At 40.1% G+C, this 27,029-nt stretch overlaps 1 protein-coding gene across 8 annotated transcripts in view; it reads right to left on the bottom strand.

The window, feature by feature from the left end:
- The window catches only part of ABLIM1 (actin binding LIM protein 1), a 137,810-nt gene that overhangs the window by 47,189 nt on the left and 63,592 nt on the right, over positions 1-27,029 (bottom strand). For 5 of the 8 annotated variants that reach the window (XM_050337197.1, XM_050337207.1, XM_050337218.1 and 2 more), the window contains 2 exons: positions 5,584-5,671; positions 947-1,005 (listed from right to left, as the gene is read on the bottom strand). In XM_050337197.1, the coding sequence (XP_050193154.1) occupies positions 947-1,005; positions 5,584-5,671 (147 nt within the window). Of the gene's footprint in view, positions 1-802; positions 846-946; positions 1,006-5,583; positions 5,672-27,029 lie in introns of all 8 variants that reach the window. The other 3 variants (XM_050337225.1, XM_050337164.1, XM_050337174.1) reach the window with 1 other exon arrangement.

Below are 27,029 nucleotides of genomic sequence, written 5' to 3'. Positions count from 1 at the left end.
CCCATGTAGGACCAATTATACTTTTGCCCACACCGATATGGACTCTGCTCAACAAGAATTTATCTGCACATTACCTATGATCATAATAAATTCTCTGTAGGGGATGTTTTACAGACCAGTGTGCTGGAATAAATGCTAAAGAATGTGGTTCCCTGTGAATGAAACCCACACAGAATAGAACCCACAGGATACTGTAGGTATCTCCACACCAGTACCCCTTAGTTTCCCTGTCTGAAAGATGTTCTATTCATATGCAGTCTCTAATTCTCGCATCATGACAAATTAGCAAAATTCAAGGGACCAACTGAGACATCAAAAAGAGTAAACTGTCCAGTAGATGAATTAGCAAATAAGGGCTTAGAATTGCCTGGTGCACACAAAAAGCCAGGCTCTAGCATTCATCAGTGCAGCATTATTGTCACTGAGAATCTGATCCAGAAAGTTTGTCTGGATATGCTGAAGTGACTCCAAGGGTAACTGTGGCTCTTCTTGGCATTCAAATTAGGTTTAGGTTGTATGGCAAAGGAAGAAGAGTTCATCTTGTCTAAATGCTACAAATAACCACTCAGAACAGGGGATAACTATAAAGCAATTACACAGATGTGCAAACCCACTAAGATATATGGTAGCATTTGCCCTGTTCATATCTTCTCCTTAAGAGTCTCTCTCACAACAACTGAGATATGAAATGAAGTGTCTTAGATACTTTGCCACGTCTGTATGTCAGTAAATGACACTATCTTTAAGGCAGTGCACTGAGACAGGTATGTGAAGGTGGTAAGCCTAAAAATCAGAGCAATACCTCTGAAGTGCCTCCACTGTATATTCTGCCAGAGTTGTGACAGCTATGCGAAAAAAACATGGAAAAAGTCACTCTTTTAAAAACAACATTCAATTATCGTGTGTGCAAAATGTAGGGTGTGTCATTGCCATGAATTCAGCTTACCCGGAGCTTATCTTCTGTCTTAGTGGATTGCTTACAGTCGGGATGCCAGACAGTGGAACCTGAGGGAGGAAAAAAACACCACCTTTATTCAGAGCAAAGTAGATGACTTCTGGTCATGACAAGCCAGTTATGAAAGTGAATCACTTCATGGCATCGGGTGGTGAATCCGTATGAACTATGCGAGTAATTCACATTAACGTCTAGTTCACAAGAGATACAAGTGAAACAAAAAGATATTCAAATCCCTGGTATATCTACAGCAGCCTCGTCCTGGGGCTGCCAAAGCACTTTGCACACATCCTTAATTAAAACTCAAGCAGCCTCAAGTAGCAAGAGAGTCAGCGAGCACCAGCTGGAGGAACAGAAAGACAGAGGGTTCCTCTGGCAGGACAGAGGGGAAGAGCAAAGGAACTGGGCCATGGTTACCTGATCTGTCCTCCCCTTATGTCCCACACCACATGTAAAAAGGAAGTTCTGCCTCTAAGTCCATTGAGCAGTGGGTGTCATATTCAGTTACTGTAAAGTATCGCTCAGGTTACTTCTTCCCTGCACTTACGCAAAATGAAAAGCAAAATCAGAAAATTCACAGCACAGCAGAGTCAGGGCTGTAGAGGCCAGCAAGGCAGGTGGTGCAAAGCAGCATGTGAAAGAGCCTCTCCCCCAGATCCCAGCAAACTGCATATGCCATTGGCACACACATCACTCCTACCCCTTGCTCTGCAAGGTCAGTGGCATGTGTGGCACTCGTGTTGCCACACGGCATATTCCAGCTACATATGCTACTAAGAAAGTGGGGGTCTCTGCTGTTTGTTTCCCAAAATATGGGATTCTTTCATGCTGTAAAAATGGAAATATCCATCTGTTCCCAAGGGCAGAGCAATGGTCAGGGGCAAGGAGCATTTTCATGCCATTTCAGTTCTCCTTTGGAGCAGAGTGTAAAATGTAGTCACTGCTGGGAAGCTGCTGGCAGGTATCAGCCAAGTTGAAACAGAGCAAAAACTAATGCTGGTTTTTAACACTGACTGCATCTGCAGTCAAATTCATACTTCACTCCAGTCACCACAAAGTTAATACAGAGCCTTGACTATCTGCAGGGGGGAACATCACCTCTTCACTCTGTCCACAGACAAACCAAACAGAGCAGTCCAGGTCTCCTGCTGGTGACTGTTAGCTCAAGTGCAGCCAGAGGAAACCCCACCCTCAGAGCCCAGGGGAGGTATGGGTCAGGACCCCTGGAAATTTTGTTCTGATGGACCCTTACATGGCGTGGTACAGAAGTAAAGACCAGCAGGAGTCATTTCACTTCCCAGCAGTACACAATATAACCATCATCAGGAGGCAGGAGAGAACGCCGTGACTCTGGATCAAGGGTCTGAGATGTTTGTCTTTGAGTCCAAGCCGAGGAAGAAGAAACTGTGCGTTTGGCAGGGGGAAACCATCAGACAACAGGGAGAAGTGAACCAACAGCCTTCTCTGTAAACAAACAGCAGCCTCAGAGCCAGGACCCCACAGCGCCTGCCAGATCAGGAGACAGGCGTGCCCTGTCCACTCAGGAGGAAGAGAGATCATGTTGTACGTCTGTATCGTGTTATAAGAAGTGATCTGAGTAACGCTTTACTGAACATGACACCCACTGCTCGAGGATGAGCTAAGACTCAGAAGGTTTAGGTTCAACTCTCAAACCCAGCTCTGAGCTTCTTTCCTGTGTGGCACTGAGAAAAATGATCCCTATTCCTCTGTGCCTCACTGTTAGGTTAAGAGTTGGAGTTGATGATCTTACGGGTCTTTCCAATTTTAATGATTCCATGATTCTTTCCTATTAAACTATACCCAGTATCAAAGAAAAGCTGTCAGTGCATTTTGGGCAGTAGTTATCACAAACTGGCACAATCTCAGGGACACCCCAGGAGAATGCTACAGATGCTGAAAGCAAACAAGAAATGCAAGACTGGATGTCATTTTCATGGTGAAATTTAGCTAATGGTTGTGAGTTTTCTTCCACAAAATGATAAGAGATTTGGAAGATGTGAAATTTAAAACCCCAAATCAAACAGAGTAGGTTTAAGAAACTAAATGTAAGTATTTTTTCATGATCTCTTCATCCAAACATGCCAATCTATTTTGAAATGCTTGGAATGGTGCAGATTCTCAAGCTGCATTGCTCCTCTTTTTTTTTTTTTTTAACCAGAAACAGTTCAGCAAATTCTAGTTATTCCCGTTCTTAATATATGTTTGTTTGCTTATTTGGCAAACACCAACTAGCATGTTCATTTATTCAGTTTTTTACTTTGCATGTACCATTATTTCAACATCAGCATCCCTCTAAATAGTGGACAACGTCCTAAGCTCAGCAACAGCCTTCTGGGTAGCCCATATAATAATGTATTACCAGGTAGTCAGTGGGAAAAGAATGTTTCTGGAGCTGCTTCTTTCTCATTTTTGTGTGTTGGAGAAGTGCCAAGTCAGAGTGCTTCTGCTAGCATTATTCAAACTATCCTTAATGTAGAAAGCCCCAAGATAGACAGCTTGTTTTTCCATGTTCTCCTTTTGCATGTTTCCCACACGTTTCTAATAGAAGTTTCTACCACAGTCCTGCCAGGCTCCTCTATTCCCTACAAAGCAAACACCAACAATAGTACTTTCACATCCTGGGGACAGGACAATTAAAAGTGAGATGGAAGCTGTGTATCTTTATGGATTTTATCAAAAACGTGATTTTAGTTCTAGCTTCACCACTGTTGTGGTGGTGTATTTTTAATTCAGAGAAATGCCTGGAATGCTGTTATTCTGCACCCTAGAGAAAATTATTTGGATGGAGTCAGGATATACCTTTCAGCTGAGAGCTCTGCACAGGAAAGGCTTTTGGGTCCTCACACTTACAAGTATGCTGAATTCAGCAAGGAGAGCTTTGGCAGGACAGTCTGGAGCACACTCAGTAATAACATTATTTAGTCAGAAAACAGCCTGTGAACAATAAAGCAACTCAGGCTGCTCCTCCCCTGAGATGGAGTGAGCGCAAGGAACATTGATTCACTATCACAGAGAGAGAGATACAGCTAAAAAGAGAAAAACAGCAGATGAAGCAGCCAGGTTTCTCTCCTCTCCACTATCACCTAAACTTGGATAGGACAAAGTCTAGCTTAGTTTAAGTAGAATCAATGTCTTCTGTCTTATTTTGATCTGTAGAAATTTAAACCAGAGCCTGCCCAATCAACCTGACAACTCCCACTCTCTGCTGGACTTGTACAAATGGCATCAGTCACAAACAGTTGTTACTAATAACAGCAAAGGATGAACTGATGCTCACCTCAAACCCTGCCTATACTTTATCACACTATGATGTGAGGAAACTGAGAAGATTACCAGTTGCCAAATGCTGTAACTGCTGCTTTCAAATTAGTCTTTTCAATTTGTCATCAGAAAGCAGTACTTCCTACCCAGCCCTCTTGCTCCTGCAATGCAGAACTGCTACACAACTTGACATCCAGTTCAGTGCACAGCTGGAATAAGATGACGAAGGTAAAAGGTCAGTGAGAGATGAGAGAGATGGACTACAAGGGAGGGCAAACTACAAAATAAAACAAGTTAGCTTCAAAGGAATTCCTTAACAATATTATCTTATTTTGGAACTCCTCCAGAAGGAATCTCTCCTGAGGATTTCAAGAGATGGCTGCAATCACACTCTCATAATCTTTTCACTATTCTCCTACAGTCCTTTTCAGATATAGCAAACAAGTTTTCTAACCTAAGAGCAATATACAAAACCTCAGCATGTATCTGCCTTTTTCACTTTCATTTCTGGCTTACATAAATGGGTATTATACATTCCTCTATCAACATTAATTAATACTACAGCAAGTAATAACAATAACTGTAGCTTAACAGTTAAAGTGCTACATTCTCTGAGAGTAGATGGGATTCAGATCAAGGCTACTTTTCAATCAAGGAAAAGAGAAAATTCATTTTTATGTGAAAAGATCATGAAAAAATGAGCTTGGCAATATCTGAGAGCGTGAGACTGTTGACAAGAAAGAGGAGATGGAAAAGAACATTCAAGAAAGAAGTGACTGTAGAAAGACATAAAAATAAAGTAGACAGGAATAAAAAAAAAGAGACATGACCAGATAAAAGGAAAATAGGCAAATATGATTAAGAACCAGAGGAGATACTCTGTCAGTGTGCATGAGGAATGAGATCTACATGGTTCAAAACAAACTTACTGCAGCCTCTAGAAATTTTTCTTTTGCCTTCTAAAGTTTGGAGTGTGGTCCAGAATAGCACAGAAAGTGACCAGAAGAAATCAGGGGGAACCCCCTCACTTTGTCTGGTATCTCTCCTATACCAGTCTGGATGCCAAGCCATCCATGGCACGTGAAATTCTGAGACAGCCTAATAAGTTTCATTTTTGCTACACAGCTTTTGCAAACACAGTCTGCCTCAGCTGGGCTGCAGAGTCACTGCAAAGCCACAGTTATGGCCACCTAACAGGGCAAAAGGGCTTCAAGTGAAAAAGTCTGAGAACATGACCATAGTTCTCCTTGGCCATATTACATGGGGATGGTTTACAAACTCCAGAGGTCTGTGGGAAAAAAATTCCAAAGTCTGATTTTCTTGGTTTGGAATGGAGACATCCTTACCTTGCAGATACATTTCTTCTCCTTCTGTGAACATTTGGTTGCACCTGCTGCATCGTGCACAGCTTGGATGATAATGCTTGTCACCTGCCTAAAGAAAAACAAAAAAGGGACATGAGGGACAAATGCACTGCACTGCTTTGTGACAGACCATTATTCGCAGTCAGACCATTGCCCTTTTTCTTCTAGTTCACCTGTTATGATACAACACTGCCCTCATGATGTGACAATAGTGATCAGAATGTAAGCTCTGCCCCACTGCTTCAGCCCTGAGCTCTGTCCTGTCCTCAGCAAAGGCCAGCAGCAACTACTTGGGAAAAAAGACTGTAAGAAACAAAATATGGAAGAGCCCTTCCTCTTCACACCTGCCTATTCAAGTAATCAGTGGCTTAAAGTCTTCCTGCCTAGGGGCTACAACAGAATGCATCTGTTCTCCATGGTTTGACAAACATCTTCTTAAATCTTCGTCTCTCTAACAGTCCAAGGCAATGGATGTCACACTGCAGGGAGATACTTGTGTAAACCTGCTGCCTCCTCATTTTGTCAAACAGCACATTTTCTCAACTGCTCCATTGTTAAAGAAGAATTTAGACGATGAACGATTTTTCAACCTGCCATTTCACTTTTTGGACTTCTTCCTGATACTACTGATATGGGTATTAATGGAGAGAGGTTTCTAGAGCCACTTCTGGGACCATTAACTTGATTCACAGATGCCTGACTCCAGAAGCTACACTAGCAGAGAGAGCTTGAGCTGAATTTGAACTACTGGTGTAAAGGTGCTGAATACCCCAGATCCTGTTACCCAAATCCAAATCCACTGAGTCATTCATTCTCTTATATACATTGATACACAGAATAGGCAAAGCTGATCAGAGTTCAGGACTACAGGGACAGGAAAAATCAAGGCCCAAATATTAATGTGAATTCTTTTCCTTAGGAGACCAAAGCAATCAATGCACTGGCTTCCTCACATCAGAAACTAAGCGTGCAAGACTTTTTAACTGAAAAACAATTAATCCTGCAAATAATTAATAGTGACAAGTAATGCCTTCCAAAAGTTTTTAAAAATTGTACCTGGCTTTCCAAACAAGTTAACCTCAAATTCTTTTTCACAAGGATTCACAGAATATTCCCTATACACTGAGATGTGATTTGAAAAACGATCTGTTTAATCTATAGCTGACTTGTACAAGGTCATCAAAACCATTTCCTACCTCGTTATACTTAGGACTGTAATATTACTAAACTCAACCTTTCATTATGTCTAATGAGAGGATGAAGTGTATGGGTACCTTAAGTGTATGGGTCTGGTACCTTACAGCTACCAGAAAACCAACTCTACCACCCACCTCTTCTACAAGTAAAGCCACACCATTTAATTTTAATTCAACAATTCCCATCCAGGAATTTCAACAATACAAGGCCAGAGAAGAGGGTTCAGTGTGCTGTTAGTTCAGCCATACATTTCACTGCTCAGTTGCAAAAAACCTGCACTTCTCTTACTCAGATCCTGCCTTTGTTGTTGATTCCTGCTTCTAAGGGGCAAAATCCACAAACAGGGAGACTAATGTGATTTAGGGTTTTTTGCACAGCATATTTATAGCTACCAGACAAAAAAAGGGTCTCTGATAAAAGAGAGAATGAAAAGTTCCTACAAAATATACCTGCTCAAGGAAGAAAAACTAATGAGGGAGAATTGATGTTTGACTTGAAGCAACAAACCACTGAACTGAACTGAACAGTATTGAACTGAGAGAGAAAAACACTCAATGCTCATTCTCTTTCTATCATTTTCATTACTGGCTGTCCTCTTCATCTGTCACTTTCTAGCAATTATTTAACCTCTGAGCCATCCCATTCAAGTTTCATTCAAGACTGGAATTTAAGGAAAAGAGAAATTAAGAACCTTTGAATGTATCTGAAATGTAACTCTGGCATCAAACCACAACTGTTCTTGAGTGCAGACATGCAAAGAACAGCTACTTTATATTAATATATACTTTATATATATATACACTATATATACTATATTTATATATATACACTATACATAAATATATAAAGTAGCTGTGGAGACATACACATATATATATGTGTATATATATATATATATGCAGCTTATGGCTGTGAATACTGAAGAGGATTCAAAGGTAGACCTCCAATCAGACAGCTCAGCACTCAGCAGATACAGACACCCTTTTCTGGATTTTCTGCCTCACACAAACAATATTGCACATACAGAGGAACAGCAACTTTATCTATGTTTGGCCAAAAAAAAATATCCCAACTTTCGAGCATTCCTAAAGTTCTTCAGCAGAGTGGGGCCCACAAAGTTCCTTGTCATGAGTGATTTCAGGCTTCTTTGATTTAAAGATAATGGCAAATCTGATGTCCTGGGAACTGCTCCCAGTTAATGAGATATAAAAAATTCCCAAGAAGGCTGAATCACTGCCAAAAAGGATCTTCTCCAAAGAGGAAGACAATAATTGAAAAATAGATTTTAAATAATAAAACAGGAATATTTTTTTTTTGGGAGGGGACACCTCTGACTGTCTCATCAAGCAGAAGAATATCTCTGCAGCATAACTGTGTCACTTAACAGAGCTCAAATTTCAGTAGGTACATGGCTTTCTCCGAAATAAAATTTGTAGTTTCTCTAAAGATATTCAGCAGGGTAGCTAAGGAGCTACACAGTCTGAACTGGAAGAGTATGGGGTCTGTTTTATTATTTTTAATTAACCTTTGAGATATCCTGTCTGGGAGGGGATTGTGTTCTGTGAGATGCTTACCAAATTCCCAGACACAAAGGACTGAAACTTTCCATTATCAGATGAAGCAGATTGTATAAAGAAACAATTCTCTGCCAAGAACCCTGATGCTTAACTAAGGCAGTGTAGTTTTAAGAAGGGTAGTTAGGATCCAGCAGAGATATCTACAGTAGAGAGGACCATGGCATGTGGACACAGAAGATCACACATTCACACCAGCACAGTTTCAGCTTCTCTTCTTCCAGTCTGGCCTTTCAGGTGTGGTGGTTTGGGTTTCTTTTGACTTTTTATTTGCTTGGCTTTGTTTGTATGTCTTTGTTGAGAAACAAGAAGGCCAGGTTGCACCTACATTTTTTAAAAATGATGCACCTATTTTTTATAAGCAGAAGGTGCCAACCCTTTGGGTTTTCCATAGCTGCTCTGACAGTCATATCCCAGGCTTCTGAGCTTCCTGTTCCTTGTTTTGCAGTCAATTCATACTAATTTTGTTAAGTTACTTCTACTAGCCTAATCCATACTTTGTCCCAAAAGAGCCTGTATCCAGTCCATCTAGTGCCAAAACTGAGTCTTTCACTTCTCACTATCATATGATAAACATTCCACTTACTTTCCACCTTACCCTTAAAAAAAGGGAGCCTGGATTCAAGTACTCAGCTGTTAATTGCTACAAGCAGTTTACATGTTTTTAAAGCTATTATATACCCTATAAAACTATTTATAGGATAAACAAATCCAGAATTCATCACATTATTATGTGTAGAACTGTGGCCTCTCTGAAGACTTTTTTTCCTGGAAAAACTTCTATTATTAAATGATGTACATCTGCCATCTCTTCAAAGCAGGCAGGGATCAATTTCAAGTTTATTGGGTCTTTCCCCAGCACTGAAACAACTGGCCAAATTTTAGGCAAGTGTGAGTGATGACTGAACACCACGCCCCAGATAACACAACCCTGTGAAGTCGCAGTGCTAACACACCCTGCACTGGAGAGGTTTGTGGGGAGTTACAGACCACAGCTGCTGCAGTTGTTGTTGAACACTTCCAAAAGAGTTGTATAAGTTTTCTGCCTCAGTAATGTTTCTACAGCTCATGAGTGGGAGCCTTTCTACAGTGAATATCCACTGGAAAACATTCTGAATCTCAACTAACTCAGGACTAATCTCGCTATGCCTGACTTGCTGTGATCATCTGGGAAAATGGTTGCTAAAAATCAGTCATTTATAATGTATTAGGAAAACCTTTTGGATCTACGAGGCAATGAAATATTCACACTTTTTAGACATCAGCTTTTGCCCTTTCAGGACTACTAAACCTTCATTCAGTATGTCCAGTGTGCAGCTTCCTGTGATCTTATGCTGCTGTGCTCTGAATTATAGTATTTGCACCGTAATCCTGATGGCAGTAACAGGTGGCATAATTTAAGTGCACATTTGCCCCAAACACTCTTCAGCCAAGGTCCAAGAGGGTTAAAGACACTTGCCTAGCTCTCCTCACCCCTTCTCAAGTTCACATCCAGAAATCCTTTGCAGTTAGCTTTGCTATAGAGCCACTGGGTATTGATTTACCATCCTTCTTAAGATCCCATCTGAACTATTCCAGCCTTGGTTGAGGTTTTCAGGGCTACCCAAACCATCAAGAACAAACTGTGACCCACACCTTAGAAGACTGTCCCTATACTAAGATTGAGCAAGCTAAATTAATTGCTGTAAATACTTTGGGTTTGCCTAGCTAGAAGTGCTAAAACCAACCAAAATAAAATCGAGCATTTTTACTGTCCCTTTGCATACAAATTCTTAAATGGAATTGAATGAACTGACAGCAATTTATTGTCAACTGAAATATTAAACTTGTATGTTGCTGTCACTGCTTATAAAGTCTCTGTTAAATCACCTGGCACTTGAATTATCCCTAGAAGCAAAGAACATCAGTTATCAATTTATAACAATATACAATCTCTTCTGACGTTCCTATTTATCTTCTACCCACGTTGACAAATCTAAAATAGGTTCTCAGATTAAATACCATTTGAACACAGTAGACAGAAAAAATTAGATTAAAAAGAAAGTAGTAATATGTACTCATTTACCAAACATTTCCAGAGCCTTAGAACTGCAGAATGAAGGAACAGTGGCCAAAGGTATACTGTAAGCATAATTATGAATGTACCTACATGGATGCTAAATTTGAGTATTTTTCCAAGGTTCTGATTGGTGACTGATCAGCAATATATGAGTTTTATTTATTTTCTATATACTACTAAATATATATGACTATATGCAATATGCACATTACATGCATGTTCATGTAAATAATTCAGCACTAGACAGTATTAAGGTTCTATTTATTCTGGTAATTTCGAGAATTACACTGAAATCAAGTCTGCAGCAACATTGAGCTTCAGTTTCCCAATTTACAAAGCTGGTTATATAATATTCAGTGTCATATATACACATTGGAGAAACACTACCAAGGAAAACCATCACAGAAATTTATTCCTCCTGACCAGTCCTAAGAATAAAACCACGTAATTGTCTCTCTAAGGCTTATGAATGACAGCTGGAGGTTCAGTAACCAGGATTCATGGATGATGGGCCACACAGGGGAGCTGGTGTGCATATTCTGCAAGGACATGCCCCAAGTAACATGAGCAAAAGTACAAGCTCTATTATGTATTATAACAATACCAAGACCTTTAATAAGAGTTGATATTGAGAAACCAAATTTTTCATTGATCACCTTTTCAGACTCGTCAGCTTTAAATTTTCAGCCTTTTTCCAGCATGTTATTCTCCTAAATGACTGCAAGTTGGACATACAAGCCCTCCTTAGCTGATTGAACCATTTTAAAAGCCTCTGTGTACTGTTTACAGAGGGCTTTGAAGGCGCTCTCTAATGGGAGGGGTAATGACCCTGCACAGTTGTCTGGAGTGAGAAAGGTTGCAGAACACAGCCACTGCCTTACACCCTGCGTGCATCTCAGCTTAAAGAGACCTCTTGCAGTTTAAAAGGCTGGGAGGTATCTGAAGCACCAGCTGAACACCATGCACTGAGTGCCTGTACAAGCCCTTCTCACACCGCTGATGCTCCAACCTCTTCTCAATAGGCACAACTCTCATTTGCCTTCACTTTGGGGACCTGCTGAAATCAGCAATGTACTGTCACTCATAGGTGTCACAAAAGGCAGGGGTGGGTATTGCAGGAATTATTCCAACCCAGGAGCTGCAAATAAAGCTGCAGGTAAGCTGACACAACGTGCCCCCAAAACCCAGCAGAAGAAGTACCTGCGTTGAGCTCACACACAGCACTAACCCCAAGGCAATAGTACTTCAAAAGCCAGGGACTGTATTTTCTGAGTCCAACCCCTCTGCCCCCACTTCCCACAGGATCAGCTTTTATTCTCTGACTGCTTGTAAAGCTATAGGCTGATTAAATAAATGTTTTCCTCTTTGGTGAATGTGAGAGTTTAAGATTTCCTATTACTCATGCCTTCAGTTCTGTCCTTCCTTCCAGAACAACAGTGAACAAGAGCCAGAGAGAACAATAACAAGAATTCCGCTAGGAGACCTCACATGCCAGTGGGTCTGGTAGAGGAAGAACTAATTACCAACAGACATGTTCTGCTGGCCAAAGGACACAATTAAGTGCATATTTGTTGTGTTACATTTGCACAGCTGCACTCGCTCACTCTCCTTTCAGAGATATCTCAGCAGTCACTGACAGCAGTCACCTGACAAACATCTATTAAACACGTAGAAAGCTTTACTTTTCTAATACTAAATAAATACTACAAAAGCTGTTATGTAGCTGAAAGAGTACATTTAAGAGTAAAAACAGCTCCCTCTTTTTTTGTTGTTTTGTTTGTTTGTTTGTTTTTTTATGAACAGGTATAATAGGCCCATTTGATGAACAAACCTATTCAAATATTTATTTCTACTATGATTCTGAGGAGAATGACCTGATTTCTTAAATCTTTTAAGGACTAAGGAGCAGCACAAAGAATAATTCAGACTCATCTTTTAAACCCCTTAAGGAATATTGTGAATTTTAAAACAGGAACTGTGGCAGTAGCCTACCAACTTTCAGTGAAGCTTTATTTTAATTACTTGCAGAGGTCACAGAACCTTCGACCCTGTTTGATGTTCAGTGTAACATCAAATTCCATTGTTTCCTTCTCTGCAGGCTTCTGTGATCTCACGAGCGGCTGGAACAACATAAACACTCTGAAGACCAAAATTTGCTTCTAATAACATCCTGACCCAAAGTGTCCACTCATTTTTCCCAGGCTCTTATCTGTTTAGCAAGTCACTACAAATATCTGTTCTCAGATACAAAAAGTATCTGAGTGCAAAGTACAAAAGCATCTGAGTACAAGGTGCAGCTCCTCTGCTTCCAAAAGATTTCAGGATCTACCACAATGTTCTCTATTACTGCCAAAGGAAGGGAAGTGTAATAAAATTTAAACATCGAAAAAATCTATTAAAAATATTTTTAAGATGTATCTTTAAAATTAGGACCTTCTAAAGCTGTTTTTTACACTACTGCCACAACATCTCAATAGAAACAGCTCTCAGGACAGCCTCTGCCTCATTTCAACCCGAGAGAGGATGGAGCAGCAGGAAGCAGAGCTCACACTGGCAGTTCCCAAGCTGATGGAGCTGCAACACACAAGACTGGGGGAAAGTGGGAAATGGAGCGTGAGGCTGTGACTGTAAATCTGAGTGACAACATGCCTGCAAGAGACGTGGAAGACCCTCAGAGCCTTCCATTGATTGCTGTGCTGCCTTGGGTAAGACAAAACCGCAGCTGCCCTGCTGTTATGAACACTTGCACTGTTAATTCATGTCCAGGTTCTGATTTTATACAAAAATACTTCCCAGCATTCCAACAGTGACCACCAATGTCATGCTGGTATATTCCTTAATGGATGAGCTGTAATAAACTTTGAAACCTATTAGTGTTAATTCCATAGGCACATGATATTGTTATACCCATTAGCTGCTGCCAATAGCAATGCAATTATTCACTGCATGGAATACAGTTTGTCTTTACAGCAAAGATGTGAGTAATGATTCAGGCTAAATCCCCAACTGTGCAACTGCTCTACTGTCATGAAGAAACAGTCCTCATGACAGCTGAATATCAACTGGCCTTTAGTAAGAGCCCAGCAGTTACTTGTGACTGCACTGTCAGCTCTGCTTTGAGTTCTTACTTTCCTGCAACGCCCAAAGTTGAGCAAGTTGCACATGCAAGTCAAACAATTAACTATCAATTATGGTCTTTATGGGAGCTGTTCATTCTGTCTTTATGGGGCAAATCCACCTATTGCTACACCCAGGGCCAAAGTTAAGAATTTGTTACCTACACAGTTAGCAGCAGGAGGCCAGTACAAAGAATTCCATCAACTGAGGAATGTACCCACCATAGCACAAAGTGACTAGTTAGAATTCTGTGGGCAGTACAGAGGAGCAAAGCAATACCAAACACAGCTTTATTACCCATTACCAGGATTTTAACAATATCTCTATTAGGATCTTGAGTTAGATTTATGCACAGAGAAACCTGATTCCACTAACTGATCATGTAGTTAATCAGAAACAATCGAGGATAAATATATGTACTACATTTTATTAAGTTCCATTCTAATCTAATTACAATATAAATCTGTGAATTCATTGCTTTCATGACCTTTATTTTAGGTACATATGACAGCAAAATCCAGCACCCACCATTTAATTTTCTTTTAAAGCCTGTTTATTGCAAAGATTATTTTTTTAATATTGAAACTCCTCAACAGCAAGTATCTGGCAAGGCCTGACACAGATCCCTCTTCTATTTCTTCACAATGCTGGAGCAGGTCCAGTTCATAACTACAGGTGTGGACTTTCTATACCTTCTCTAATCTTTAGGCTTCACAAACATTCGATAACTAAACATTCCTTTATCCTGAATGCATTCTGTCCAGCATGAGTTCTGACATGAAAAGGTACCTCAGAAAGTGAAGGACCTGATTACAGCCATATTCATATCGTTGGATGAGTCTGTAATTAGAATTAACCAGCAAAGCTACTTTACAGTAACCTCACCATAGTGCCAAGGGCCTTTTCAAACAGCATAATACTGGCATAGCTGAGATTTTATCTCCACCAGGCAGCAAGACACCTGTGATGGCTCCCAAGAACGCTGTGTAGGTGTGCTGAGCTGTACAGCTGAGTGACCAGTGCCTGCAGCACCGTGTGAAAGCCATTCCAGACACAGCTTCCAGACTGCTGAAGGCAGAGCACAGCCCTGAGCCTGCTTTGCTGCTGAGTGTTAGTTCAATGGCACAGGTCAAGGGACTGCAGGGAGTCCTGTGAATGGATTATGCACCAGATGCACACAACATGCAATCTTCCACAACACCGGGAATCTCCTGCTTTCCAAGTTGTCTCCGTGCCTTCTTTCATTAGGTGATAACAGGACCACTGAGTTATCAGGAATACGAGTTCAAGAGTGAGACACAACCTTGTTTCTTCTTTTACCTCTCTGCATGAAGTGACTGTTAGTCCCTCAACCAGTTCCTCTGGCTGGGCTTCTAACACAGAGCTTGATATATGTGCATCAGCAGATCTCATTAACTGCAGCTGTATTTGCAGTGATGCAACAGCAGCTCCAAAACCATGGGAAGGAACTTGAACAACTATTACTAGTCTTTCAATATATTACTAGTCTATTTCATTAGAAAAAACTTTCTCAGTCAGTAGAACTATAGCTGACTTCAACTTGCTCAAGTTTAGCTAGAAAAGTCAGTAACAAACCTCCTCCATATCTTAAAAACACCCCAAAACAACAGAAGTATATAATAAACCAGAAAGTTTTGCACCTGCCAGCAGGTAATAAACACTATACCTCATTCTAACATAAAAAACTTTTCACCATTTCCAAATATTAGCAATTATCTTCACTCTGATCATGATTTGGTTGCATATATAGACAAACAGAAATAAAGAGCAGTGCTAGATATGCATATATAATTATACATGCATGTGGAATTTGGAAAAAAAACACATATTCCTAGATCTTAAAGTAACCATAAAAGGAAAAATGCAGCAATTTTTAAGACATCCTGCTGAATGTCCCAAATTCCGTGTTCTAAAATATAAACAAAAAAATTATGACGGTCCATATGTCTGATGTCCAGAAAAATCAGAAGAAATGAGATAATACTATTTTTTTTTAAAAAAGGCAATTACTAAGTTGTTATATTAGAAATAAATATAACAAATAAGAAATCTAAATTTACCAAAGAAACAACAAGGAACAGTGTACTTAAAGATAATAAAAATCTTTATTAAAGCATGGTGTGAAAAAAACCCAAAACCCCACAGATCAGGCTAAGATTCTGAGTGATTTATAAATGAAAAATGATGAAAGATGACATGGAAAAGGCAAGAGCATTCAGGGTATGTACCTTTAGGTATATAAGATATATATTTTCCTGCTTGATACTTTTTAATAAGCAAGATTTTTTAAAATGGTGTTTGCCATGAGTCCAGATTTACAAATAAGGACACCTGAGTAATTTGAACTCAAAGAGTCTCAAGAAAACTATAGCTAAACAGTTCTCTGACAGATGGCTGTGTTAGCAGGGGAGACTCTGCTGAGCCAGACACCTCAGCGCTTACTTCCTTCCACCCACAGCATGAGGTTCTGCTGGCCAAGACTAGAATAAAAAACCTTTCCTGGTAAGTCTGCTGATGACTCAAAGGCAATGCTTGTTTAAGGTATCTAAACCAAGCAAGTATGTTTTAGTGGTCGGACATAAAATGCCTGTAAATCAAGAAAGCAGCACCCTGTGAGACCGAGGGCCCTGCTGTGGGCAATGGCAACTGATAGAGGCAGCTGGGGAACACTGTTAATAACCTTCCAGAGGATGCTCTCAGAGTACCTGAAAGGGCTGGGTCTTCTCATCATTTAATGAATTCGAAGAATATTAAAGAAAAGCAGAAAAATATTTTTGCTTTTGACTACAGATGCTGCGACATCACCATTGCAACATCAGCTGCGAGAGCGTACGTGTGGATTTACAGGAGAGAGTTCAATGGAGAACCATTAGCACAACGTGAGCCTTGGTCCTGAAGGACTCAGAGTCAAATCATTATTCTGGGAAAGGCTTCAGAGGGGACTAGATCACAGTGACAGGTGACTAAAAGCAGAGAAGGGAGGTAATAGCAGGAAAGAGCATGAGCTTTTCAACCCCATTGAAAACACTGTGACATCATCAAAAAGCTGAAATTAGACGAATTTAACCTCAAAATAAAGTGAAGTTTCTAAAAAGCAAAGGTAATTTAAGCAGCAAGAGGGAAAACTTTTGGCCTTATAATCACTCTGCAGCCTTCAGGACAGGATAATTTCCCAAAGAATAAGCTTTAATTTGGTTTCTAGGGAAAAGTGCTACAATTTTGAAAAGAGAAGGTCAAGCAAGATGACTTTAGCAGTGCTTCTGGCCTTTATCTATTACAATGGGCATTACACAGAGAGAAGCTTTTACACATACATCAGGCAGCTCCTAGGGAGCACAGATTACACTGGAAAAATTTCCAGTTGGGTTAAATCAGTTCACTGAGACCTGTCCTGGCTAAGCAGCAAAATTCCTGTTCTAGCAGGGGCTTTGTGGCTACAAGGCAGCTTTGGTTGATCTGGTTTGTGGTTCACTGAGACAGTTCAAGTGCAAGGCCAGAAGTTCTGTGGCTGGATATGCTGCATCAGCACCAAAATTGCTACTGACCCTGACAGCCCAGCACTGTGAGAGGGCTCTGTGGTGTGGGGAAGGCTGGGAGAAGTGCCCAGTGTGGCACTAGACAAAACTCTTCCTAACCATTTCAGTGGGCAAGTGCAGGTTAAGCAAGTGAGAGCTTGGGAGATTAAGCAACTCACTCTGGATCAAAACTAATGCTTGCAGCAGAGCCAAGCAGAGAACTCTAATTCTCAGACTCCCAGCCCAGTTAGACCTCCACGTAGCACAGCACTAGATCTAAATAATTGTAGCCAATTTTCTTGTTCATCTAACACAGAACTGCCTTTCCAGTTGTTGGTTAGGAGGATGTTTCAGGATCTGTGCAAGCCTTGGCGTGCAATTTAACAAAGTTTGGGCTCCATTCTGATATCTGCATTCACTTCAGAGGGAGTGTCTCAAAAACAACAGAGAAATAAAAGTTGCAAGGGCCAAAGGAGGGGAGAAAGGAGCTAAGCATGAGGTCAGACACAGTACATCCACAGAAAATAACCAGAGAATAGAAAACAAAAGTAGCCTGCAAGAAGCAAAGTAGACATGCAACACTCAATTTATGCTAGTTTGTACATGGTAGACTCACAGATTATTCTAACAGGGGAACATCTTATGTGTGAATTGTGCAGGGGATCTTTTCCTATTAGTGACTAGAGCCCTTGTAGCAAACTGATCCTATTCTAACTAGTCTGCTCTGGTAATGCTTTAAAAAGTCTAAAGAAGGAATTTTATCCCTGATTAACTGCAGTGCTACCTGCTACCTTCAGAAACCTCTTCCAACAACAGGTCAACAACAACAACAACAACAAACAACAGATGACAGCCTAGGGAAGGGACAGATTTTCTTCAAATACTTTTCTTCCCAGTCACTCCAGAATCACCCATATCAGTTATGAACCTGCATTTGACTACATCCAGACATTTCTCAGGAATCCTCACTTTGTAATTCTGGTCAAAGAGTTTATGTTACACTAAATCTAAAATGGAAATAACAAAGGCCATCAGGGTAACCAGTGGATAGGTAGTGCAGAGAAATACTTGCATCTTTTTCAAACAGAACAACTTTGAATAAATGTCAGACCACCAACACATGCTATACTAAAAGCAGAGTCTTTTCTTTTTTGGCAGAAGTCCTTTTTTTTTGTCCTATTTGTCAGTCTTCTAATTGTTGATACACGTGATTTCCCATTACAGCTGCAAAAGTATGCAAGTACATTTTTGAATCCTTGCTGGCATGCATATCCCATCAGAGTATGTTTGTCAGAGCCAAGACCCAAGGAGTTTTCTCCCTATACTCTGTTTTCTTTAGCTCCATATAAAAATCAAGATTTCAAGATACCACAGAAAAACTATTCCAACATTATTACTGTAGTGATGACCAGGAAAGAGCTGATGGACATAAAGCAGAAATGGATACATAACAATATTTGCTGCCAATTGGTTTTCAACTGAGTAAAGGGTCTCCATGATTTTGCCTAGTGAGCAGTAATTCAAGAGTGATGGTGAGATATATCTTCTTAAAGTTTTTTACTGCCTTAATTTTTATTCTCCTCTTTATTAGGAAAAAAACATTTTCCAGCCAATATGCGACTACTTTACAGAAGTAAAGTACTACTCTAAAGTAATACTTTAAGCAACAGTAAATCCATCTTCATGCATAAAAGATATCTGCTCTCCAAATCCTACTTGTAAAAGTCAATTTCTTAACATTTTAACTTATATCCAAATGATCTATGAGACTCATTTCAGTGACCTCTGCAAACCACAAAAAATCGCAGGTTAACTTCACAGACAGTTTAAATGCTGGAGTATCTGCGTTACTGGTGATGAAAAGGTGCATCTCTTGCTGTGAGCTATTTTTCCCTCGTAAAAAGAGAAAGGCTTGTAATAAATGTCAATCATCCCAGGTATCTATCCAAAGAACTATTAGACCTGTATGATCTTCTAATGTAGCATGAACATGTAATTAAAATCTACCCATTTTGTGCTCCAGGTGGTCATTTCAAACATTTAATCACCCATAAAATACTCATTTGATCATATTTCTTCATCTGTAAAACACCTGCTCAGCAAAGACAGGTGTTAATTCTGTGGACTTCAAAGCCCCTGCAGATTCCGAACATATCTTTTGGGTTTGTATTTGTTTTCCTTTCTTTTTTTGTTTTTGTTTTCTTCCCCAGGAAAGCACCCTAATGAAGAAGATAAAAGAGGGAAGGGACCAAGTCCTCACAGAGCACACACTGGGCACAATACCCGGATGGAGCCTGTTACAAGCAGGTGACAGCTACAGACTTGCCCCAACAGGCTCTTCTCCACTTCTCAAGTTTCAAACATGTTATTGCTGCATTCTTCCCTACAATTACTTTTTTACGAGAGATAAGTCCTATCCTGGTCTTCTAGAAGTCAGTCACAAACTCTTCACTCATAGGAAGACCTAGAGCAGGACTTAAAATAGGAAAAATCACAATCCTGCAAAAAGAACAAAAGGTAACTGGCTGAAATAATTTCCTATTGCTGCAGAGTGCACTGTCCCATTCCCCCATCACCACATCCCAACTGCCAGTGAGACTATGATGCTGGAGGAACTTCTGGTTTTAGTCTAAATACTTTGGTGCAGGGATCATTGTTAGTTCTATACCTCTGTTTTGGGTGACTGTGGGAGGTAGCATCAGCATAATGCAAAGTTTTAAAAGATGGACAGAAGAAGCAACGTAGACTACTAAATAAAAATAGAGTATTATGTTTTTTCTGAAGTACTCTGATCCAAGAGCAGAACAAGATGTGTTCTGCACTGACAATCAAGCAATTCTTAATAAAGCTATGTAACATGAACAATGCTGTATGAATTTTCATACAGGTAAGTTACTCTTCTCCTAAAAACTGGTACGTGTTCTGTGCACCTTCAAGACAAGAAAAAGCTACTTGTTTAAAGTGTCTGTTGTGTGTTACTGGAATACATGCAATGGCTTTATATCATGACTGCTGTCGGTGGTGGCAAGAAACTTTATGCTACTATAAATGATTCTACTGAAATGCCATTTTTAAAGAAATTTTATCAGTCGGCTGAAGTTTTTCAGTATATTTAATGCAAGAAACACACCAGAGAATATATAACTAAATCAAAAAGGTAGACGCTGATGATGCTTTGCTAGGAAATATAGATTCTAATCAACAACACTGTAGTCACAAAAGCAATTTATACTTATAAGCCATAATTTTATAAGCACCTGCAAGATTTCACAAATCCCTTGGCAATAAGGAAGCTTTAATAGGTTATTTTTTCAAATTACTTGTTACAACCTGCTCTTATTATTCACCATCTCTACATCCTCTTAACATTCCTCCCCTTCCTATTGATGTTCGAATTGACTGAAGGATGGTTTCCAAACCACTGCTGAGAAGTTAATGCCTTGTGATTATGCTGCCATAGCAACTGAACTTTTGTTAGGGCTCTGTCAACTTCAGATACTCTTTTGTCATCTTTATATACCAAGTCTTTCCCAACTACAGATACCCCTCCTGCCAAATTCCATCTTTTGATGGGGGTAGAGGGGAGAAAATCACAAAAATCCTGTTGGATTTTTATATCAAATGACTTACGCTATTTTTCTGGAAGTATATTTATTATAGATTTTTGATCCTATGCATGGTGTGGTTTTCTTGGCAATTACAGTAGCATATTTTTCATCAGGGAAGGGTAGACTAAATGAAGTTAAATCTATGCTGCTGCTCAGCTACACAGACAACCTGTCTGAACCACTCACCCATATCCTGAGTTATTATTAAACATTTCCCCATTTTTATGAAAACAATCCCCACATTAGATAAAAAAAAAAAAAAAAAATCAGCTTTCTACACTGACTGATAAAACACCTTTCTCAGCAAATAGGCAGGGAAACTAGAAAGAAACACTAACCTAATTTCTATGCAACAGGTCGGCAAAGTGATTAAAAAAGCCAGGAAACTATATCAAGAATTCTTTAAGAGAGAGGATCGTGTTGTTCCTCCATACATCAGCAATCAGTTGCAATCAGAAACAGCCCAAGCTCTTTACCATTCTCCTCTCTTCCTGGCATTTAAAAAACATGTAAACCGCACTCTCTTTATCTAAACCACAGAATTACACACAGCCTTCTAAAACAATTCTTCTGATGCACAGGAACAAAAGTACAAGCACCCTATTATAATCCCACTGGCCGCTATTCAGTCACATCACAAAGCTGCACCCCCCTCTCCTCCCCCCAGAAAGCCATGACCCCTTCCAGTTCATATCCAATTTCACAGGAAGGCGTTTACCTTCTGACAATAATTTTTCAGTCCAAGTCCATTCCCTCCTCAGCCCTGTGGGCAGAACTCCTCCAGCTCCGTTCGGAGCCGAGCCCCAGCAGAGCGCTGTGCAGCCGGTGTGTGCTCCCACCGAGCCAGCTCACAGAGCAGTGCCTGCAGCAGCACCCAGTCCTGAGCCTCACTCCTCCTCTGCTCCCACTCAGCCTCTCCTGCACACACCCACCAAAACAAGCAAATAACCCTCCCTGCACGTTAAACCCACTCGGGCAGCAATTCGGCCATCCCATTCTGAAAAAGGAAAAGGGGGAAGAACACCGGCCCGGGCGGGGGCAGGACCATTTCTCATCACTTTTGTGTGTCACGGATTTGATGTCGACACAGTTCAGAACATTTTTCCCCTGGGGAGAGGCGTCTGCCGAGTATGAACTCAGTGCTCTCTTTCTCTAGAAGTTATTAAATATTACTTCCACAGCTTCTGAAGAATTTATACAGCCTCCTGAGTGCTAATCTAGTTTTGTCAGAAACACTTACTTACAGTGAGATTGTGTTCTAGCCCAATTCAAACTAAGGCAGGCAGGGTGCTGGGGCCACTTCTCACACTGGTACATGTATCTTATGATCCGGTTTGCACATTTTGGAGCCAGATCATGCTTCAGATACACTCTAGGAACATTTTATGAGTTTTCAATGGGCCCTGTGCACTGACCCTATCTGATCCCTCACAGGTAATTTCCACAGCTGAAAATGTCCTGTGCTCTGCAGTAAATGCTGACTAAGAGGGCAAATGACCACAGCGTGTGCTTCTGCTTTTTCTTATCATTTACCTGGGATGTTCAAGCAACATGGTCATGTTTTCTCATTTATTCTAACAGCACTAAAATTAAACACAAACAAAGCAAATCACAGAACTAACAAAGCAAGCACTGAGCTCCACTGCTTCTTCTCATATGCTTTGTGGCCTTTCCCCTGGATTATTACAGCTGTGTGAGGATGACAATGGTGACTGGGAGATACTGGTTGCAAACAAAGTCTCTCCCAAGCCTATAAGACACCCAAACCAGTAGACACCTAGTGCTATGAAAACAGAATGGTAATACAATCTTCAGTGACGTGATTTTACTACAACTTCAACATATGACCAAACCTGTTTGGATCCATTCTATCAACACTCTTTGTTCCGTTCATTAATTGCTTCATTTATAAAAAAGTGTTTAGAATTTTCCATCACATCAACCTGTATTACCAGTATAAGCTGCATCATTAAAACCTAGTAAATGACACATATTGTGATACTTCCTGCATAACTGCTATGAAAACAGGCTTACTAGATGCTTTATTCAGCAGAAGAATATATGCTAGTCTTTCATTTAACCTTTCTGAATGGAATTGAAATTAATCTCTGTTTGTTTTAAGAGGTTCTCTACATAGCTCCTCAATGTAGAAAGTGTTCTAAGAACCCAGACCAGATGCATGACTGTGCTGAGGTACCTAACTAAATTCTGCACTCTTTGCAGAGAAGGTTGATATTTTCAGGTGAGCTATGAGCCTAAGTCTTCCTAAAATAGATGACTTAAACATACAGGCTACTGAGTTTCCTTGGAAGCCAATCAACTGAAGCATCTGAATGCTAACACTCACACGAGGGAAGATGCTAGCACAGGTAAGTGTTAGCAAAAAGCAACAGTTGAATGACATAGGCAGGCACTGTTCAAATAAATCATTTACAGTTCATATGGGAACCAGCAAGGTTCTTCTGCCATCTGTTATTTATTTATTTATTTGGAACAGACTCATTCACATGGTAAGAATAAGCAGAAACTTCTATGAATCCCTCACAGCACAGGTTTCTAAATCTAGCTCTGAAAACAACACTTGAAGAAACTGATAGGTTGTTCTGGCTAACAGGCTTTGCCTCTTAAATATGGATACAATTTTCTTAGACAAATGTAGCAGCTTTTGCTGTTTGTTTGGTTTTTCCCTCTCACATTTATTGTTACTTCAGAAGTCAAGGTGTCTCAGAATTGACACTGTTCAGAGTTAGTTACAGCACAGATGAGGCATCTCAAAATTCTAGTAATTAAAGTAACAGTATCTACAAGTACTAAACCTCCTGCATGTTAAGCACCACATCTTAAATTACTACTCCTCTTTAAAATCAGGAGAAGCTCAGCATAAATTACAATATGACAAACGTACCTAGAACTTCACCTGACCTTGCTGGCTGAAATCGAGGGAACCTCCTGGTGCCCTGGCATTTCTCTTTTCAGGTCCATCTGTGAAAATGGCACTGTGCCACTGCTTACAAGGTGAGGTGCAAGTTTCAACAGTGCACAGGAAGCAAACCCAGGGCAGGCAGCAGCCCCTCAGAACAGGAACTAGAGCTATGCACCGCCAGGACAAATCACACAATGGCTTTTTCTTTGCTAATTAATAGCAAGCAGATAGTATTATAAAGATAAATGGGTAATGCAGTAAGATGGTTGAGAGATTTGAGAGTAGATATATACATCTCTGTCTCTAGATTATGAGATCAAATCCTGTTCATATCAGTTACATCCAAAAAAAAAAAAAAAGTGAAAATTGGAAGACCTGGATCTTATTCTCAGGCTTTCTATTTGATTTCATACAATATATCCACCTGTTTCTGCCCTCCTGTCTTCATTCTGCAGAAATAGAATTCCACTCAGAAGTTTTGTAAAACACTTTAGATAAGCAAAGAGGAAATCATGGATATAGGCATGATTCACCATTTTCTGAAGTCAAAGGGAAGCTTCTCAATTATTTAAATTATTTTGAATAGTTATATTGTGCATGAAAACTACACCAGACAAAAACTATTTAGGCCAGTATCTTTCAAACAACTACATACACGCTGAAGTTACTTAGATTTGTGGAGTTGCACATCTAGACAAAAATTTGCAGGATTAGGATTAGGTAGACATCTTTCAAAGGGCAAGCCCTGAGGCTACGAAAGCCAAAGCTTAGTGAAAAGTCTGTGTAAAAGTCCTCACTCTTGCTATGCTGTTACTGCCTGCTAAAAATGTTTTTCACCAGTTAATGGGAAATGAGTAATTTTTCATAACTAAAGATTCCTTTCCGATGGAGAAATCCAAGGAAGAACACTGATCTCTGTTGCCCTGATCACATTTCCTGAAACACTCAAGTATTGAAGTATCCAGTACGGTCAAGAAAGCTGCAGTATCTATTTCTCACTGGACTCTTACCACATTTGTTGTGCTGCCATGCTCTCATCTATCGTTCGTGACTATTTGTCACAGAAAGTTACGTGCCAAATAATACATCAAAAATATCTGAGCTGACTTAAGTGCACGTTATTTTTCTTGTGTATTTTCATGGCTATTGAAAGTTGTTAGATCTATGTTCTAGAAAAAAAAAAAAAAGAGTATTCTTCCATGATTTGTGGATATTAGCAAAATAAGTACTCTCTTTCTAGTAATGCAGTTCTTAACTGAGCAGAGGGATCACAACCTCTACAGAGTGGGCTGGTGGGAGTCCATCCTCTCAAGGCTTGAATCTCAAGGTTTGAGCCCAAACCTTGGCCATTCTGACAAGCTTTGCTGAGAGTGCTGACCAGGGGCACAGCACAGCTGCTTCTGAGATGAAGACTCTTAGGCCTACATCAGGACTGTCCATCTCTCTTGCTGACTGCTCATTGTAGGAGACTGAGAGCCTGATTTTTCAGAAGTGCCAAAGCCATAGTGAGGGACAAAACGAGCAGGAGCTGCAAGTCTGAAGTGTTTCAAAGATCTCAACTTCTCCTTACATTAAAAAAAAAAAAAAAAGTAGTATTTTCCCAGTAAAATAGACAGCACCAGACTCTGCGAATCCAAAGCTAAGTTTCATGCTTTAATTTCCCTTCAGTTTTTCTACAGGCTGTCCTAGATGCAATAAGAATAAGCAGAAAATAAAGCCACACTACAAAGGATTACTGCTAATCACTGCTGATCCATTAGAGGGAAGTTTATACAATGTACTAGATACTTCCCTCCTATCTCTTCTAATAATTTCTTTGGATGAAGATGATGAGATAGTATACTCTGCTTGTGATATACTGAATTATTTTATTGACAAATAAAATTGAATATACCAATCAGTGTATTTTCTGCAGGACATTTACTACAACTATTTTGTTATCAAAGGCAAAATACAAAGTGTGTTTTAAGTTTTTTTCTTACATCATATTAGTAGGTATAACTTGGGCTGAGCAGTCATAACCTCTATGTAGATAATTCCTATAATTGTGCTACTTCACACCCAGAATGTGGTTTCCTTCCTAATAGGGAAACAGCAGGACAAGAGACAACCTACATGATATAAATCATCGAAAATCCCCAAATCTGCCAAAGGAACATTGCCAAAGAAAACAAAGGGGGATGACAGTAATCCTCCTGGGAGAATTTCAACCTTCATCTAAATTAAAACTTCAGGTGTACTGAAAGGTTGTGGGTGATTTCCTGTACAGTGATAAGGAGGTTGTTAATTGTCCTGCCTCAAACAGGACTGCAGCCCTCCCTGAACTGTGGCATCCTGTTCTGTGAATTATCCTCTGTGGCCCCGTGGCTGTTTCCGATCCCTCATCTCCGTTATTACCAGAGGATTTATGTCATGCTCTGACCCCATCCTCTAGACTAACTTTTTTTGCCCAAAGGGGACACACATGCTGACACAGGATTTTCTCATGCTAAGTTTTGACTTATTTTAGTCCTGTTTAGAGGCCTTAATCCTGCCCCTTTGGAACTGTGCATCTCCGACAGTGATGAGCCAAGAAACCAGCCTACAGTTCTGATAAACTCCTCTGATAAACTCTAAACTTTTCAAGCACCACTTAAGGACATAAAGTATTTGGATGTCTCTCCTGCATCTGCATTCCCTGATGATACCTGGAGAACACTCATCATGGACTGTCCAGGCTGCTAATATATTCTGTAATGCAGTTAAGCCAGAGTCTGAATAGCCTCCCTGAGTGCACAGCACTAATATTTTTAGTGAAAATTTCTAAGGACGTGGCCAACCTACACCTTTCAGACAGCAGTCAGCTTTCAGGAGCTGCAAGGTCTTAGAGGAGTTTGGGCTTAGTTACATACTGAGAACCACTGCTGCCCTCTGCTGCAGTATTTTGGGTTATGTATCTGACAATCAGTGAAAGCCACAAACATTCAAATAAAATTTCTAGTCTAAACAGAACCTATGTTTCCAAGGGAAACAATGTTTCCATTATTGACAAGATCATTCAAAGGGTCTGTTTCTAATTCATCAGCAAATTCTGATTCTGCAGGGGCTATGTCAAATGGAAAAATTTTTTTATCTCGTTTTGACTCTTTAAAAGAGGCAGACACAAGAGGCTGGACACATTTCATTGCTGCAGCAAAATGTTGTCTCATCTTCTGCTAATAAACAGCCATCAGAAGAGTAAGAACTATGGAGTGAGAAACTAACCTTGGGGCCAAACTGACTGCATCAAGGTTCTGTCCAGGACACGACATCTCTGATAACCTGAACTTTAGCTTAAAGCATTGTGGATGGTCAAGTTCTAGCTCAGTTGCACTAATCTTTCCTTAGTCTTAGTCTATCCAGTTCTGATGATCCCCTCAAAGATCTAGCTTTCTT

The sequence above is a fragment of the Myiozetetes cayanensis genome, unplaced genomic scaffold (assembly GCF_022539395.1).
Source record: "Myiozetetes cayanensis isolate MyiCay16 unplaced genomic scaffold, myiCay2020 scf10, whole genome shotgun sequence".
Taxonomy (NCBI): Eukaryota; Metazoa; Chordata; class Aves; order Passeriformes; family Tyrannidae; genus Myiozetetes; species Myiozetetes cayanensis.
Note: the sequence above shows the minus strand (reverse complement) of the source record. Positions and strands in the feature narration are given on the sequence as shown.